This window comes from Myxocyprinus asiaticus, chromosome 13, assembly GCF_019703515.2.
Source record: "Myxocyprinus asiaticus isolate MX2 ecotype Aquarium Trade chromosome 13, UBuf_Myxa_2, whole genome shotgun sequence".
Classification (NCBI taxonomy): Eukaryota; Metazoa; Chordata; class Actinopteri; order Cypriniformes; family Catostomidae; genus Myxocyprinus; species Myxocyprinus asiaticus.
Genome location: NC_059356.1, coordinates 11,477,931 through 11,496,398, shown reverse-complemented (window position 1 = coordinate 11,496,398; position 18,468 = coordinate 11,477,931). Strand labels below are relative to the sequence as shown.

Here is an 18,468-nt window from a genome sequence, read left to right as displayed (position 1 = left end):
TTTCAGATACAGAATTAGCCTTTATTCAGATTGGCATTGGCAACTGTTACATCGTTCTCAAATCTGAAGGCTTCACAGTAAAAAATCACTTAAGTTTCACTTGGCTGTGAGGGGGATTTGATGGTTTGGAACATTCAGAAACACAAAAGTCAAACAAAATGTTTAAAATTCATTGAAATGTCACTTGTTTCAAACTTGGCACTGTTGTCGATGGATAATGAGGATGTGAACAACAGTTTGTTTGTTCTGGAAAGCATTGGTTTGTTGATGAGAAGGATGAAATGTGTGTGTGGTTGGGGGGCGGTAAATGGAGTAGACCAATATCTCGGCAGGTTGGTGTGATTTAGGCGACCTCCTCCTCGCCCTCCTCTTCAAACTCGCCCTCTTCGGCAGTGGCGTCCTGGTACTGCTGATACTCGGACACCAGGTCGTTCATGTTGCTCTCGGCTTCGGTGAACTCCATCTCATCCATACCTTCTCCAGTGTACCAGTGCAGGAAAGCTTTACGACGGAACATAGCGGTGAACTGCTCGGAGATGCGTTTGAAGAGCTCCTGGATGGCCGTGCTGTTGCCGATGAAGGTGGCGGCCATTTTTAGCCCACGGGGTGGAATGTCACAAACGGCGGTCTTGACATTGTTGGGGATCCACTCAACGAAGTAGCTACTGTTTTTGTTCTGGACGTTGAGCATCTGCTCGTCCACCTCCTTCATGGACATGCGTCCACGGAACACAGCGGCCACAGTCAGGTAGCGGCCATGACGCGGGTCGCAGGCGGCCATCATGTTCTTGGCGTCAAACATCTGCTGTGTGAGTTCAGGCACGGAGAGGGAGCGGTACTGCTGACTGCCTCTGCTGGTGAGTGGAGCGAAGCCTGGCATGAAGAAGTGCAGACGGGGGAAGGGCACCATGTTGACAGCCAGTTTGCGGAGGTCAGCGTTGAGTTGGCCGGGGAAGCGGAGGCAAGTGGTCACGCCACTCATCGTGGCCGAGACAAGATGGTTGAGGTCGCCGTAAGTCGGTGTGGTGAGTTTGAGTGTGCGGAAGCAGATATCGTAGAGAGCCTCGTTGTCGATGCAGTAGGTTTCGTCAGTGTTCTCCACTAGCTGGTGGACAGACAGGGTGGCGTTGTAGGGCTCCACCACGGTATCAGACACCTTGGGTGAGGGGACCACGCTGAATGTGTTCATGATACGGTCGGGGTACTCTTCACGGATCTTGCTGATGAGGAGGGTGCCCATGCCGGATCCAGTGCCTCCACCCAGGGAGTGCGTGAGCTGGAAGCCCTGCAGGCAGTCACAGCTTTCGGCTTCCTTGCGAACAACATCTAGTACGGAGTCCACCAGCTCTGCTCCTTCTGTGTAGTGACCTTTGGCCCAGTTGTTTCCAGCACCACTCTGACCTACCAAAATGACAATATAAATGCAATGTTAAACAAATGTTGTACTATTTCCATTCATTTCAAAGCAAAACATTATCGCACCAGTATAGGGTGAAAATAATGTAGAAAAATATTGATAAATTGCATACCAAACACAAAGTTATCAGGTCTAAATATCTGTCCAAAGGGTCCAGAGCGAACTGAGTCCATTGTGCCGGGCTCCAGATCCACCAAGATGGCACGGGGAACATACTTCCCACCTATAAACAAGGACAGATAGTTTGTACTAAACAGTCTATGAATCTGATGCTTGCAAATTTCTGTAAAAACACTGGAAAAATCATTTTCTGAATGAGTACTTCTGAAATGTTTTCCAGTAAAAATATCGAAACATTCTTGCAAGATAAATTTACTTGACAAGCAAAATGGCATAAGTTATTTTGTCTTGTTTCAGAGAAATCTAATTAAATTTAGTGAGGTTTAAGCTTAAAACAAGAAAAACTTTTTGCCAATGGGGTAAGAAAAATAAACTTATTTCAAAGGAAAAACAAGTTTATTTTTCTTACCCCATTGGTAGATAAGTTTTTCTTGTTTTAAGCATAAAGTTTACTAAATTTGGTCAGATTTCTCTAAAGATAAGACTTAATATATTTTGCCTATTTGCTTGTAAATATGTCTTGTTTTAAAAATCTGATATTTTTACTGGAAAACAAGACAAAAATACTCATTAAGAAAATTATGTTTCGCAGTGCATACAGTAGAGCCCTAAAGTCCGCTAGCATTAATTTTGCTTTTTTTTTTTTTTTTTAAATTAATTACATGTTTATTACAAATTATATTATCAGCACAACGATTCGAGTGAAAAATTGAATTAAAAATATTTGCATTCAAGAAATTGGTATTCCCCACTTTTGAGGGACATGCCAGAAATGTTGACAGGAATGACAGGAATGTTTCAATGAGCATTTTGTGATGTTGCATATAAATTGGCTTTGTCTTTTGTACAAGAGTTAACAATGTGATAAATTTAATAAGTGAGCAATAAATAGTGCAGAATCTTAAATATATCATAACTTTGTTTTAATAAAAAAATAACAATTTGGTATATTTCCAGTTTTAAATCCCAGTTTTAAACTTTTAGACCTTTTGGACCACATTATATTTGAATGTTGTTGCCATAAACAGTATGGGTAATTGTCATGAAACCTGTCAAGAAAATGTCCTGGTCATATATTTAACCCCAAATCAATGCACATTTTTTTTTACATTATATTTTACCTATTGTGACATTATTTTTCATGACACTTTTACCAAAATTGACAAATTTTACCCCCCAATTCTCATTACCGTAAAGGGTCTGGACATTTTACTTTTACTGTTCCCTATCGTAACACAGTCATGTTTTTACTGTATTACAATAAAAAGATGCTGTTGTACACTGATTTTCTAAATTAAAATTGGTGAAAATGAAAGGCAACTTCAGTACTTTACAATGTATCTTTTTTTATGTTGTGGTATTGAGAATATCATAATGACCACCTTTTTTTGCATTGTTGTAATGAGAGTTTGGGGGGTAAAATGTGCATATTCACAGCAGCACCATCTTTGATTTTTGTACAGTCTCTTCAATGAGCTATACTGCAGTTTAAAGTGTTTTTGGATCGTTACACTGACAAAACATTGAAAAAATATATTTTCAATACATTTCAATATACAAAAAACTCCAGACAACATGAATTGTGGAGCTCAGATGTGATCTTATACAGCTTTATACTGTGCATGCCATTGAAGAGATGGTAAGTCTTTCCCTCGCAGCCTTATTTTCATTAAAGTTAAAAATCAAAGATGGCACTACTGTGAATAAGGTATATAATGCCACATTGTAAAAAATCTTAATGGCCCCAAAATAGGCTTCATTTTCAATAGGCAAAATAAACAGTCATTTCTTATTTGCTCCTTTTGATTTTGGAGTAAAATAGGACCAGGACATTTCCTTGACAGGTTTTGTGAGAATCACCCATATGAAGAATTCATAAGAATTCTGACACATTTTGTATCTGTAACCCCTATGATATTTGAAAAATTACCTGTAGCCTCATTGTAGTAAACACTGATCCTGTCTAACTGCAGGTCGCTGTCTCCATGATATGTTCCGGTTGGATCGATGCCATGCTCATCACTGATCACCTCCCAGAACTGAGAGACCGGAGAGAGAGAGAGAGAGAGAGACAGAGAGATAGAAAGTTAATGGGGGATCTGAATGCAAGAACCGGAAAGGAACCAGACTACATTAGTTCAGCTGGAGATAAATATGTTAACAGTACACTTATACAGCAGAATCAATGACAACACAATAAACAGACATTGGAAACAAGTCCTGCAGCTCTGCAAAAGCCTGAATTTATATATAGATAATGGCAGGACAAGGGGAGACTCTCTGGGTCGATTTACTTACTGCTCACCTCTAGGCAGCAGCACAGTGGACTACGCTATAACAGATATAGACCACAATAAGATGAACTACTTCATGGTGATGTCACAGCTTCCTTTCACAGATCACAGTCACATAGTCATTAGTCTAAACAAGTCAGCAAATCTGCCATCTTCTAATCAGAAAATTCTATTTTATTCCCTCCCCACCAAATTTATATGGAAAAATGACAGTCCTGCACAGTATGAAGCTGAGCTCCAGAGCATTCATGTTCAGAAAATGATAGACACATTTTTCTACACCAGATTTGGACTAGACAAGAAAAGTATCAATTTGGCAATAGAACAGTTAACTAAAATATTTCATACAGTGGCCAGCAACGCCCTGAGAAAAAGAAAAATGTACAGAAGCAAAAATGAAATTATGAAAGCCGATTGGTTTGACAAAGACTGTCAAACATCAAGAAAGGAATTACGATCATTAACAAATGAAAAACACGAGACCCTGCAAACCAGCACACACGAACCACATATCACCAAACCTTAAAATGTACAAGTCACTACTAAGAAGGAAAAGAGCAGAACATATGACAGCAAAACTCAAGATTGAGGAGGCTGTCAATTAAAATTACTTCTGGGATTTATGGAATAATTTAGATAAATCAAAAAAAGTCAAATCCATTCCCATCTGTAACCCAAAACTCTGGACAGAACATTTCGGAAACCTCTACTCACAAAATGAACCAAACCTCAGCCAAAAACATTTGGCCTCCCAACTAAATAATTTGGAACACACAATAAAAGATCAATTAAACCATCTGGACACCCCATATAATTAAATGAACTGACTGAAAAGATGAAATCCCTCAAAAATAAAAAAATCTTGTGGCTTGGATGGAATATATAATGAGATGCTGAAACATAGTAGCCCCAAACTGAAAGATGCTATTCTGAAATTATTTGATTTGCTTTTAAAATCAGGACACTTTCCTGAGAATTGGAAGAAAAATCAAATCACCCCAATTTTCAAACAAGGGGACAAGTACAACCCAAATAAACACAGGGGCATTACAGTAAGCAGCAACCTTGGGAAACTATTCTGTTGCATTATCAATAACAGATTAGTGAATTTCATTCAAGAACACAAGACACCAAATAATTGTCAAACTGGATTCATGCCTAAGCAGAAAACAACTTATCATATCTACACACTCCACTCACTTATACAGAAATATGTTCAGCAAACAAAACAAGGCAAAATATTTGGCTGCTTCACTGACTTTAAAAAGGCCTTTGATTCTGCTTGGCATGACAGACTCTTCCTTAAACTCATCCAGAGTGGAATAGGAGGAAAGACATATGATATCATAAAAGACATGTACAAAGACAATAAATGCTGTGTTAAGATTAATGACAAAAGAACCCATTATTTCAGTCAGACCAAGGGAGTTCGTGAAGGCTGCAGCCTAAGCCCAACTCTATTTAATATTTAGATAAATGAATTAGCCACAATCTTCAAAAGTCATCTTGCCCTGGACTGATCTTAGATGGCAGAGAAATCAAATGCCTCCTTAATGCTGACGACCTCCTGCTGCTGTCACCTAATGAAGAGGGACTACATGAAAGCCTCTCCATTTTAGATTGGGCTTTACCAATAAACATGGAGAAATCCAAAGTCATGATTTTTCAGAAAACAAATCGCATTATGAAAAATAAATATAATTTTACAATCAGGGGAACAGTCGTTCATCATGCCAACTGCTATAATTATTTGGGTCTTACAATCTCTGCTTCAGGACAGTTTGATTTGGCAATAAAAGATCTGACTGACAAAACCCATAGGCCATATCATTATTTAAATTCAACCCTCCCATTAAACTGTGGCTGAAAGTCTTCGACAGCATGCATCAAACCTATACTTCTATATGGCTGTGAATCCTGGGATAAAAGCCCTGATGAAATTTTCCACCTAGAATTCTGCAAAAACATCCTGGGAATTCACAGAAATGCTCAGAGTCTGGGTTGTAGAGCAGAACTGGGCCGGTTCCCTCTCCTCACTGAAATCCAGAAGAGAGCAGTTAAGTTCTGGTTCCATTTGTCAGACACACCTCCAGATAACTACCATCACTGTACCTTTACACACAGGGCAGGACACCCAGAGAGTGATCCTACGCACCTCAATGCTTTGGCAACATTGTACACTGTATACAGTCATGCCAATAAAGCTCATTTGATTTGATTTGATTTGATTTGAGAAAGAGAGAGAGAGAGAGAGAGACAAAATAAGAATCAAATTTATCTTGTTACAAGTATAAACCCAACAATTATGTAGCAAGTACAAATTAAGCAGCAAATATGAAGGCGAGATTGTGACAACAATATATACCTTGCAACCCAATCATATTTTTATATTCATATTGCATATCAAAACACTCCTTTGATGGTTGGAAAATGATTGCTAATGGAAATCCTACGCAATGAATTTGACCAGTGTAACGATGTGATGAATACAGGTCAAAATCGGATGCATGTGTAACCATTTTCAATGTATATACAATATGCGTACATTTCTTTGCTAAATATTAAATACAAAATCAAAATCTTTTATTCCAGCAAGCTAATTAAATGTAAAGTAGGTCACTCCTGCCATTGGAGGATCCGTTTCCAACATTTAAATATAATTACCATCAAAATGCATTTAGCCTAAAAGCATATATAAGGTATATTTAAGGTATACTAAATAGCCTATGCCATAATTGCACGATTGTCACTCCAATCGTGCAATTATGGAAAATCCATTTTTTTGTTACATTCATTCTCATCGTACAATGAGATCTTCAGCGCATTTCTGGCAGACTCTCTCAACGCGGATTAGACAGTCCTTTGGCGACTGCAGATCTGCACGATCGCTTGTCAAAATGAGCATTCACATTTGCACAGTATTTGTATACTTTACCTTGGCTCCGATCTGATTGCCGCACTGGCCGGCTTGCAGGTGCACAATCTCGCGCATGATGTAGCGGGGAGGACAATGGCGGGGGATGGAGAACCGAGGGCTCGTCTTCTTCTGCACTGACGGACTGGGGCTGTTTTTTCCCCCCTTCTCGTTACCATCGGTCGGAGATTAACGCCCGCCTCTAAACGCCGCTACTGGGCTGAACGTGTGGTGCAAGATGACGTCATCACCATGGTAACCAAGGCCGGAGGAGAGAAGGAGGACATTGAGCTCGTGGAGACACCCGATAGGATGCGCTGCCTGTGATTTGGACAGAGATGATAGGAGACTGTCTGAGGAATCGGACCACTGACAATTAAAGACCTGTGGGAAGGAATGGAGATGGATTCTCCTAAAGAGTAGCCTGTTGGAACGCATCTTTCCAAAAGCACAGAGTATTTTGGACATTTACCATGCTAGTACAATGGTATTCTTTGAAGTACCTTGACCATGGCAGTAACCACCATATATGGGGCAAGCATCACATTATAATTAACACAGAAACTGTTAATAAATATCTTATAAAGAGCAGATTCCCATTATTACACACATAAATCATAAACGTCCATAAAACATCTGCTGAATGTAGTTTTCACATCTGACAGGGACTTTTACAAAATAGTATTAATAGACATGTAAATACCAAGTAACCTTTAAAAATTAACTAAAGTTTAAATAAAAAGATACTTAATTCCAAAAATAAGTTTAAGGTTTACGCATTTCAATTTCATAACCAAATTCCATCAAATTGAATTGAGTAAAAAAATAAAATAAAAAATAAATAAATATTTTCAGTTTTATAAATTCCATTTTTGTTAAAAACTACACAATTCAATTTGATGGAATTTAGTAATGAATTTGAAATTCGTAAATCTGAAAAATAAGCTAAAATAAATTATTGAGTGTTGTAGGTACAGTTATAATAAAATTATAATTTTTATTTATTTATCTTTTTTGGAAGTTAAAATATTTTTCATTCATGCGACCATTTTTATCTTACCATATACTCTCAAAAAATATTTAGCATATTTTGAAGATTTACACATTTCAATTTCATAAAAAATTCCATCAATATAAAATTTTGTATTTTTAAAAATCATTCAATTAATAAAACTGAAAATATTATTTTTCTTTATTTTGTGAAAGATTACTCAATGAAATTTGATTTAATTTTTTTTTATGATATTGAAATGCGTAAATCGAAATAAATTTTTTTTGAGTGTAAAGACACAGGGTCTCATTCATTTAGATCAAATGCTTAAATTGAATCAAATAATTGAATTAATTCTTCAAAAAAATGTATGGCTGTTAGCTATAAAATCATCAGATACAATATTATATCACATGCAGTACTGTTTTCAGAACTGGTTTTATCAATTTATTTTATTTATCTTATTTCTTTTCAATGTGGAGTGATGTTTATATTGTATATATATATATATATATATATATATATATATATATTGCTTCTAGTTTGACTTGTTCAGTGTGCTTAGACTCCTCCTCCTCTGCTGTTACATGTCAAGGCAGACACATTATCAACTCTGTGCTCAATGAAACCAGCTGAGTGAGAACACCTGTAAACTAGACAACAGGTTCAGCTGACACCCAAAAGAGATGTCAAACACAGAACAAAATCCCTCCTGAGAACCTGAGAAAAGTCATACCTGTTTGAGGACATGTCTGCAAATCTTCCAGAAGAGGACCTCTCCTGTCCCGTGTGCTGTGAAATCTTCAAGCATCCAGTTCTTCTGCCATGCAGCCACAGTTTCTGCAGGAGCTGTTTGGAGCACTTCTGGGATAGCGCAAGTTCTCGCAGCTGCCCCGTCTGCAGGAGAAGAGCTTCCAAGAAAAGCCCTCCCTCTAATCGGGCCCTCAAAAACCTGTGTGAAGCTTTTCTGCTGGGGAGAGGCCAGGGCAATGCTTCTGGATCCAACACATTGTGCTGGAGACATGGTGAAAAGTTCAAACTTTTCTGTTTAGTAGATCAAGAACCCATCTGTGTGGTATGCCAAGCTTCAAAAATGCACAAAGGTCATGACTGCTCTCCCACAGAAGAGGCGGCTCTGGATTGTAAGGTAGAGTTGACAATGTCACATTGTGTTATCGAATCTGTGAAACATTGTGTTTGTCCTCAATACCTTCTGCTGTTCTCAGGCTTTGAGAAGATTTATAGCATCAAGGCATAAGAATGCAGTTTGTCAAGTCTGCTTTGACATTTTCTCAGACTGTTTGGCCAAAAGATCATGGCAGGCTTTCAAACAACACCTTCTGCATTCCCCTTGCTCAAGCTCCCAGTGTGGCACATGTGTCCTATTGTTTGTTGGGAAAATGTAATCAATCCGATCCAAACATTTTCTGAAGGTAATGAAATGGTTGGATTAGGGTAGAGAGAGCAGGTTAATGGAGAGAGAGTCTTCAAAAGTTTATAGTGCTTTAGTGGTTCTTAACTGGTGGGTCATTGGTGACCCTACAGCAGGAAAAAAACAATGCTAAATGCAAATAATTACATGCAACTAACAATTTGATCATGCTAGATTAGGATAGCAAAATAAAGAAGCTAAATAAATAAACTTTTTAAAAGGAGGTGGAAACACTTGCCAAGATGTTGTTGATGTCAGAGGTTGTACGTCCAATCAAACTCTTCATTATTTTGGAGAAAATTCATCCAGTCTATTTTTGCCTGACATTCCCTAGTAGTGCTTGAAAACCAATATATATATATATATATATATATATATATATATATATATATATATATATATATATATATATATATATTAATTATTTATTGGTTTATTTATTGATTTTTTTTGGAAAACTGTCGTAATAATATATATATATTGTACAAAAGTACAAAATTGTACAAAAGTTATATATATATATATAACTTTTGTACAGTAAACAAATTGGGTTCTATGTTGGGTCACCCAACATAATTTCAAGACAATTTGTCATAATTCGTATTCGTAAATTGTAACAAATAGAAACCATCCAATCAACAAAAAGAGTTCCAAATCAATACAATACAGGCATCACATTTTACCTAACCTCCTATCCAACACTTTAATTTATAAATGCTTTACAAGACTTTTTGGCTGTCTATCAACATCTGTGGTTGAAACCTAAAATTGCACGTAACTTGCAGAGGAACACTGATTTTTTTCTTACATTAATTGTGCTTACAGTCATGACATAAACACGCAAGGATGAATGATGTAAGCCTGCAGTTATTTCCCACCAAATCTGACCTGACAGCTCAAAATATAAATCGTAAAATTATTGTAGGCTTACCGTGGTGAATCGAGTTAAGGCAAGAACACACTTTTGAACAGTTTTATGTACTCACTTAACAACTTCAATAGTGCAGCTTTAAAAAGGAAGACTCTGGTTTGTTTATTTTTCTCTATGGGAGTTAAAGTGGTACATTTTTGTACGACTTGTCTTGGGACCGGGTTGGTTCGCCACTTGATGTCCAATCCCGAATCTGGATCTTGAAGCAAAACCAAACAGTTCCTTGGTTTTACTTTAAAGAAAGACATTTCTCTTGCAGGATAAACTCTCTGCTGCCATGAAAGTATTGCAACATAAGCTGGAAGTATTCAGTAAAGCAAGACAGTCCTCTGCCTTTACTTTGGAGTACATAAAGGTAAATATTATATGTAATCACAAATAAACATGTGAATTGGTAACAAGATACCAATAGATGTTCTCCATATTATTAATTATGGTTGTTAGATTCAGGCACAGCGAGTTGAGAGACAAATGAAAGAGGAGTTTCTCAAGCTTCACCAGTTTCTGTATGAGGAGGAAGAGCGCCGGTTGTCATCACTCATGGAGGAAGAAGCGCATAGAGTGGAGGCCATGAAGAACAGAGATGATGATATTGCATGGAGGATATCATCTCTTACAGACATGCTCAGCACAATGGAACAAACCATAAACGCTGAAGATTTGACATTGTTGCAGGTGAGAATATTGTGATCTGTTAGAATAACATTCATTATTTTATTCATTTATTAATTGCATTCATCTTTTACAGAACTTCAAAGCTACCAATGAGGGGTATGTAAATCTATGACTTTCCTTTCATTACTTTTTTTGCCTTTGCTTGCTTTGTTGTTTTTCTTTCAAGCCTGTGTTTGGTCTAAATATGCTTTTTTCCCCACAGATCATGGAGCACATTGCAGGATCCAGAATGTGTATCTGGATCTTTGTTGGATGAGCCTAAGTATCTTGGCAACCTGAAGTACAAGGTCTGGCAGAAGATGCAGGCAGTTGCAAAATATAGTAAGTACCTCTTTAATGTGTAAAGGGACACTAGTGAAAATAAAAATGAAGAAATAAAAATAACCCAATAGAATTCTTAAGTACTTGGATGTAAATTGTACAAGTACATTTTCGTATGTTTGGGTAGACATAAAAGCGAACAATATCAAAGCACTGACAGCATCTAAAATGTAAACCTGTTATGCACCTTTGTGTAGAATAAAAAAGGCTACTGATCTTTATCTCATCGGAATGTACAGGCTTTTAAACAAACTTGTAAAAAGTACATCTAATTTCTTTAGTTATAGTGTAATTTAATCAGACTGATCACACTCTGTAGGTTGAAAATTCATCAGGTAAACTTGGACTGTGCTTACTGAAAATTTGAGGCCCTGCCTCATTCTACTCTGCAGCTCACCTGGATGCGGCTGAGTGCACTGCAACTTTCCTTGAGCCCTCAGCTTTGCTTTGCCCTCATAGAGGGAATAGGGATAGGAGGGTTCTCGCCTCATCTGACCCTGCCGTGGCTATGGAGGCCTTTCCACTGCCGCCAACGCTGCCTGCCAAGGACCAGAGAAGCCTTTCTCCTGCCACTAGCGCTCACTGCCAAGGGCCATGGAGGTCGTTTCCATGCTACAAGTGCTCCTGTTCACGGCCATGGAGGCCACCGGACATCTTCCCCGCTCTAGAGCCGCTCAACCCCCTTTCCGCTATGGTTCCACCCGACCTCATGCCTTGTTCGCTGCAGCTCCCATGGAGCGCCTGCCCTGTCCGCTGGTGACTGTCAAGAGGTCTTACACTCTCCAGCGCCTGCTGCCGTTCCTGACCTCTCCCTAGCAGCCGCTGCTGACCCTTGGCTCTCCCCAGTGGCCGCTGCTGACTTCTTTATTCCCAAATGGCCACCATTGTATCTTTGTCCTGGTTTCTTGCCCTGCCAGCTCCGCCTTTCTCTGGCCCTGCCCTGGTTACCCTCCCTCCCCTCCCCCTGGATTGTGCCTCCGGTCATGTCCGGGTCTCTGCCTCTGGTCCCTTCCTGGTTTCCCAACCTCCCCCTGGTCTGTGCCCCTGGTACCACATATGGTCCACCCTGGTTTGCCTCCCTCCCCTACTTTCTGTTCTGTCCCGGTCTGTGTTTTTGTTTGTTTTGTTGGTCTTGTCTTGTGTTAGATGGGGAGGGGGGGAATGGTGGTATCGTTTCTAGCTGTTGGTATCGTTTCTAGTTTTTGTGGCTGTGGCTTGTTGTTTTGCTGTGTCTTTAGTATCTCTCACAGGTCACATTTTTTAGATGCTGTGTCAAGTTAAAAAGAACTTCAACTGTGAAAAACCCATCTTGAGACAAATTGTGTAACTGCAAAGTTATACTGTTGCACTGCGTCTTGCTTTTTGAGCACAAGAACGTCTTTGGTCTATGGGTCTCTAAGTCTTTTAGAAAAGCTTTAGCCAGTTACATGAATGCTACACATATCCATATTTTAAGTTCTTTCTTCTGCTTCCCCCCATCTCAGATCCTATAATTCTGGACCCAAACACAGCTCACCCTTGTCTGACACTGTCAGATGACCTCACCAGTCTCCACTATAGCATCCCAAACCACGGTCGCCCTGATAACCCTGAACGTTTCCACGTGAGTGCAGAGGTGCTGGGCTCCACTGCCTTTAGCTCAGCAAGCCACTGCTGGGAGATTGAGGTCGGCGAAAATGAAGACTGGATCCTGGGCTTGGCCAGCGAGAATGTGAAGAGAGATCAGGAAGTGCCTGCGAGACCAGAGAATGGCTTCTGGACCATCTGCCTGCGTGATGGGCAATACAGGGCCATGGCATCACCCCCGACAGCTCTTAAAGTGAATGAAAAACTGCAGAGGGTCAAAGTTCAGCTGAACTGGGATCGTAGGGAGGTGGTTTTCTCAAACTCAGCATGTCAAGAGATTCTATACTCTTTCAATCATGCCTTTACAGAGAAGTTGTTACCGTATTTCTACACACAAAGTAAACATCCTTTAAGAATCTTATCCAAGCCAGTGTTGGTATCCATTAAAGAGGAGGGTTTATGTTTAGGAAAATAATTTCATTGAAGAAGGTTGCTGCAAAATTTACATACTAAATTATACTTTACCCATAGTAATAATTTGAAATAGGTAATTACATACAGACCAAAGTGGAATCAGATTTTTTTTAAGGCGCAGATTTTAAAAACATTATTTTCGCGGTCTATTTTGTACTGCCTCTATTCTGTCTTAATGATTGTTTGTCAGTACAATGCATGCAGTCAGTATGAATCTTTGTCTGAACTCATAGATCAATGAAAGCTCATTAAGTCAAACATATTTTGTGTTTGTTATCTCCAAGTGTTATAGGTGCAACTAATAACCGTGCATAAGCGTGTTTGTGATCAAGGTGAAAAGGATAAATAATATGCAGTGTGTGCTGTGACAGTTTTAAGAATACAGCTGCCGGAAGGCGAAAACAACTGAGAAGGTACACCCCCCCTCCCCCGAAGGCCAAAAGGGGCCTGGCAGGTGCTTTGCATGGGCCCGTACTATCAAAGTTACGCCACTGATCAGAAATATGCACACACATATTGTAGAAAGATGGAACAGGAGTGTCCGTGTTTGACAGTGTAGTGACATTGTTAGACAATGCAAGTTATTACAACATTTTTGAAGATTTTTGAGATATATATATAAGAATCTTTTTAAAAACTAAATATTTCCTCCAACATGTACCTTTAAAGGCATAGTTCACTCAATAATGAAAATTCTGTTTCACTTTCACTTTCTTAAAACTATTATGACTTTCTTTCTTCTGCATAACACCAAAGGAGGCCTTTTGTAGGATGCTCTGTTTGCTGTTTTACATATAATTACTTTAATGTATACTTTTAATACATAAGACTATTTATCCCTGTAATTCATGTATGAAACCCACATGAGCCTTACTTGGTTTGTTTTTACCAATTAACTTCAGTGATAATACACCCAAATGACCTAATAGCTTTGATAATAACTTCAACTGCTCCAAAATCAACATGTTGTAAAAGCACACAAAGAACCATATATTAAAGGTGCACTCAGTAATTTTTTGAAGTATGTCAAAGTATGGCTTACATTGGCTTACACTGGTACCTAGTGGCCTGGATGCTGCATCATTCAAACATTGTAGTTTTCAGTTACCAATGCCATTGTAGAAATTCACTTTGCATAGTAACACAGGATTAATTTAATCAATGAATGAAAGTGTCCACTAACAGGGCAGTTATTGAGATTAAGCGAGTAGCATTCAGCTGGTCATGTGATGCTAACATGGCTGCCCCCATGAGGTGCCCCTGCCCATGTAGAATAAAACAGCTTTTATTAGGTTACTGATATGACTGAACTCTTCAACTCACATGAATGATTATGATTTTATACATATGTTCCAAAATTTCTATTCATTTCTTTAGAAGTAAAACTTTTTAAATGAGTAAAAAAATTACTGAGTGAACCTATAAACCTACTGCTGTAATTGGAGACAGCTGCTTTGTAGGTGCACTCCATCTTTTCGACCACCAGATGGGAGTAACATGCAGCATAAAGAAGACCATGTAAGTAATGAACCCAATTTCAAAACATTGGTTTGAAAATCCTCATTGTTTTTCAGAAAGCTGTGGTTCTTAACAATTGTTGTGTTCCTGGCATATTTCATACACATTGGTGAATAAATGATAACACTGTTACTGTTGATTATTACCTTGTGGGTACACAGCTGAATGCTGTTGTTGTGAACTTGTGTAGGCGACTTCCTGTTTATAGACATATTTACGCTATATATGTTTACATATATCTATATATATGTTTTATGTTCCTTCTGGTCAACCACAACAGACTTTCCAATAAATTGACATACTTTATCAAATCAAGTGTCCATTGGTCACGTTTACCTGGTTGAAGTCCCCAGAGCTGAAGGAGGAAAAACACAATTGATTAACAGTATCAATTCCAGGCAGCCTTCTTATCCTTTAACAGACATGCTCTCGCTTGAGAGGCTTTAGCCTGAAGGAGAGAGAGAGAGACTGAGAGAGAGAGAGAGAGAGAGAGAGAGAGAGAGAGCAGTTGGGACACGCTGCAGGGCCTCAAGAGCCCTGCTGACGCCTCATTGGAGCTGTAGTACAGACAACAGCGTGACAAGAACACATAAAGCTTATTGTCCCTGCAGACTTCAGAGGGCAGAGCTTCCCATAAGATCTGCTATAAAAGTGACAGATGAACTACAGATTCTCAGTCCTTCTCACATCTCCTGTGAAATGTTTTGTAGTAACTAATATACTTGCAGAATAACTGAAACTTTTATAAGCATTATAGATAAAATCAAAATCAAACATTGTTAGCATTCAGATTATGTCATGGGCTAGATGATTCATATAGGCCTAAATCTGAATAACTGCACATTATGGATGAAGTTTAATCCAAATAAAATCAAAATCACAATATGACGTAGTGAGATCACTGATTTTACATTTGCATAGTTCCAATATACTTAGCCGCTAAAAGTTATCCAAATCTAAAATAACCTCAGATCACCTTTTTGAAGAGTGGATGAGAGCATTTCTCTGCTTAAAAAGGCCATTGCTAACTCAACTACAAACAAACAACCATTTAATATTGCGGCAAAATAAAAAGCTTCCGCCAAAATAAACGCTTAAGGGTTTAACCGAATAGCAATGCCACATGCAAGTTATAACAACAATAATAATAATTCTTATTATATTATCATTGTTGTTAACAATATACAAAAAACATTTCTGTAAAAAATTATTTAACTTAACTCATTTATTGGGTTCCAAAAATAATGATGAAAAGTGGGCTGAGATCCTATCACAAAGTGGACAAAAACAAGTGAACAGATGTACACAGTGAGCAGATATAATACCCTCTTTTTAAGAGAGCTCAAGTGTTCACAATTAGATTTAATTCCACTTTGCCTGTAGGTAACCCATACCTAAATGTTTTTATGATTTTACTCTCATATGTTATTTTTATAAATTTTAAAAAATGCATAAAAGTTACAAATTGTTGTGAAGTGAAAGTGCCCCATTTATCTCAGAAAACATCTTGTCAGACTCCCTGTACACGCGCTCCTCTATATAGGTGTAGTGTACTTCTTGTTTGGCAGCAGTGAGATGGTAAGATGGCTGAATTTAAGAATTGCATAATGCCACACCACTCTTACATTTTTTTATATATCTTTAAATGACTGAAATTGTAAGAGTAGTATGTGATTCCTAATTCAGCCGGTTGTCTCAGAGTCCTTTATCATACATTCAAAAAGTTGAAATAAAATGAATCATGAGATTGTATAATTTTTTGGTAACATTTCTGAACAAATGACAAATTGTTTCAAAGTAGATTTAATAAATATATTTATTTTTTGTCCTTTACAAATAGTTCTACTTCCCTTTGTGATTTTTGCTATTTTTCCCCCCATCACAACTCTCATATTTATATCTCACATATTCTCATATATTATTCAGTCATATATTAATGCTAGGACAATTCTAAACAATGCATATTTTACAAGTCATTAAATGGCACAACTGGAAAGTAAAACCTTTAGTACAATAATTATTTTTTATTACAAATATCTAACAAGTGGGTCATTCCTGCAATTCGGCGACTTTTGGGTCTCCAAGTTATGGCATTTATAATGCTTAATTTCAATCTATTACAATTTTAATAGGCTTGTTAAAAAGATTAAAGACATTCAAATTAATTTGTGGTTAATGTATCATTTTATTACTGGTTGTGGAGTTTTTTTCTTGTGTAAAGGCCCAAGTTCAATAAATAGTACATGTACTGTAGGTGTCTATACTTACAATGATATTTTGAAAACTGAGGACTATAGAAATTGTTACTACATTTTTTTTTTTTTAAATAATCAGTAGTATGTTTAGTATTTTTAATAGTATATGTCAGACACTGACGGAAGTAGCCTGATCATTTTATCATTATTTATTTGAGGGCTCATCTTTCCCTTTGCAGCATAATTTTTCTTCACCCAGGATTCAGGCAAGAATAGAACTTTCTCTAGGCGACTCAATTAAGCTAAGGGCTGGATAGTACTGCTAATGTTTACAAAGGCAAAGCATACTGGTTGCACATAGCAGGTGAAGATCTTATGCAGATAATGGTCCTCAAAGTGGAACAGAGCAACTGGTGGCAGATAGTTAGACACGACTATAACCAGAATAGGCAGCACCATCTTGAAAGCCTTTCTTTTAACAGGATGCATCTTATCTTTTCCAGATCCTCGGGAGTGTTTCAGAGCTCAGAGAATGGCAACGTTACACACCACCATCCAAGTGAAAGCGGATAGGACCTCACCGGTGAAAACCTTCTCAAAGTTGCAGAGGCCACCGACAGTTTTGGCTGAAGCATAAGCAAAGGTGAGCATTAAAACCACAGTGGCGAAGCTGATCCTGTATTTACTGTCCTTCAACTGCCTAAATGCGATGGGGAAGATGACATCTATGAAGCGATCCAGACAGACGCAGGAGAGGAAGAGCGGCCTGCTGGTGTCCTTCACTCCATAATAGAACTTCCGAGCCCTCCAACCCAGTGCACTCTTCCATTGGTAGAGATTGAAGAATGCTATGATCGTCATAAAGCCAAAGTAGGCAACCATGAAGGCCAGGCAGCCCAAGAAGAAGTCAGAAGTTGAAGGTTCATTCCAGGTGTTTAGTAGGTTTGCGATGACCAGGATGTTGGCTGGTATTCCTATGATCACGTTGAAGGATTGTATAGCTAGGTCAAACATTATACCGCTCACCATTCATCGAACACACTGATGGTATGTGTGGCATTGGCCGAGTTGGTCGTGAGGTTAGAGGAGGCCAGGCTGCTTCTGAGGACGTAGCTAAATCTTGGGTCGTGGCGTAGTCGGTCCTCCATGATAAAACCAGTGAATGAGATTCTAGAGGAGAAAGTGAAAAAGACAGGTTAAATCAACCTATTAATGAGACAAAATCATTTGGCATTGGTTTTATTTATGGGGCGAAGACTGTTGGGTTGGTCGCTGTGTCAAGTTCAACGTAGTTTGAAACTATAAAAACACGTCTCGAGATCTCTGCATTTGGAATTGCGCTCCATCCAGCTGTGTTTGAATGCAAGAACGCATCCTCATCTTGTGCTGTAGCTTGTGTCAAGCGAGCCTCAGTGTGGTTTATTGTCTGTACAGCAGTTTGTTGCATAAACAGCTGGAGTTTCACTTACTGCCCCCTGCTGAAAACAGGTGGTACTTCATTGCTCGAATGGTAGGAAGATTTCTTATAACAATCAGGGGACATGTTTAATTGCTTTTAGCTGTTTACCTATTAACCTGCATATCCCTACAGGAGTTCACCCACTGCACAAACACACAGTC

General features: G+C 38.4%; 2 protein-coding genes and 1 pseudogene across 5 annotated transcripts; 1 reads left to right on the top strand and 2 right to left on the bottom strand.

Moving 5' to 3' along the window:
• On the bottom strand, window positions 1-8,617 carry LOC127450717 (tubulin beta-4B chain-like). The gene is made up of 5 exons (XM_051715016.1): window positions 8,473-8,617; window positions 6,767-7,066; window positions 3,468-3,576; window positions 1,530-1,640; window positions 1-1,401 (listed from the first exon to the last, which is right to left on the bottom strand). Exons 2-5 carry the CDS (start codon window positions 6,821-6,823, stop codon window positions 344-346), a joined length of 1,335 nt encoding a protein of 444 aa, XP_051570976.1. The 5' UTR covers window positions 6,824-7,066; window positions 8,473-8,617; the 3' UTR covers window positions 1-343.
• LOC127450716 (zinc-binding protein A33-like) lies at window positions 8,373-14,958 on the top strand. 4 transcript variants are annotated; one of them, XM_051715015.1, is made up of 7 exons: window positions 8,373-8,883; window positions 10,359-10,454; window positions 10,544-10,774; window positions 10,848-10,870; window positions 10,977-11,095; window positions 11,488-11,851; window positions 12,580-12,716. In XM_051715015.1, coding segments are annotated over exons 1-7 (1,233 nt in total). In that variant the 5' UTR covers window positions 8,373-8,484; the 3' UTR covers window positions 12,581-12,716. The 4 variants fall into 4 exon arrangements, with proteins under 4 accessions (XP_051570975.1, XP_051570974.1, XP_051570972.1 ...); XM_051715014.1 differs by having other exon boundaries at window positions 11,488-11,865; window positions 12,580-12,696; XM_051715012.1 differs by lacking the exon at window positions 11,488-11,851 and having other exon boundaries at window positions 12,580-14,958.
• A 2,095-nt stretch (window positions 14,959-17,053) lies between these two features.
• On the bottom strand, window positions 17,054-17,996 carry LOC127450778 (uncharacterized; annotated as a pseudogene).
• Window positions 17,997-18,468: the final 472 nt, after the last annotated feature.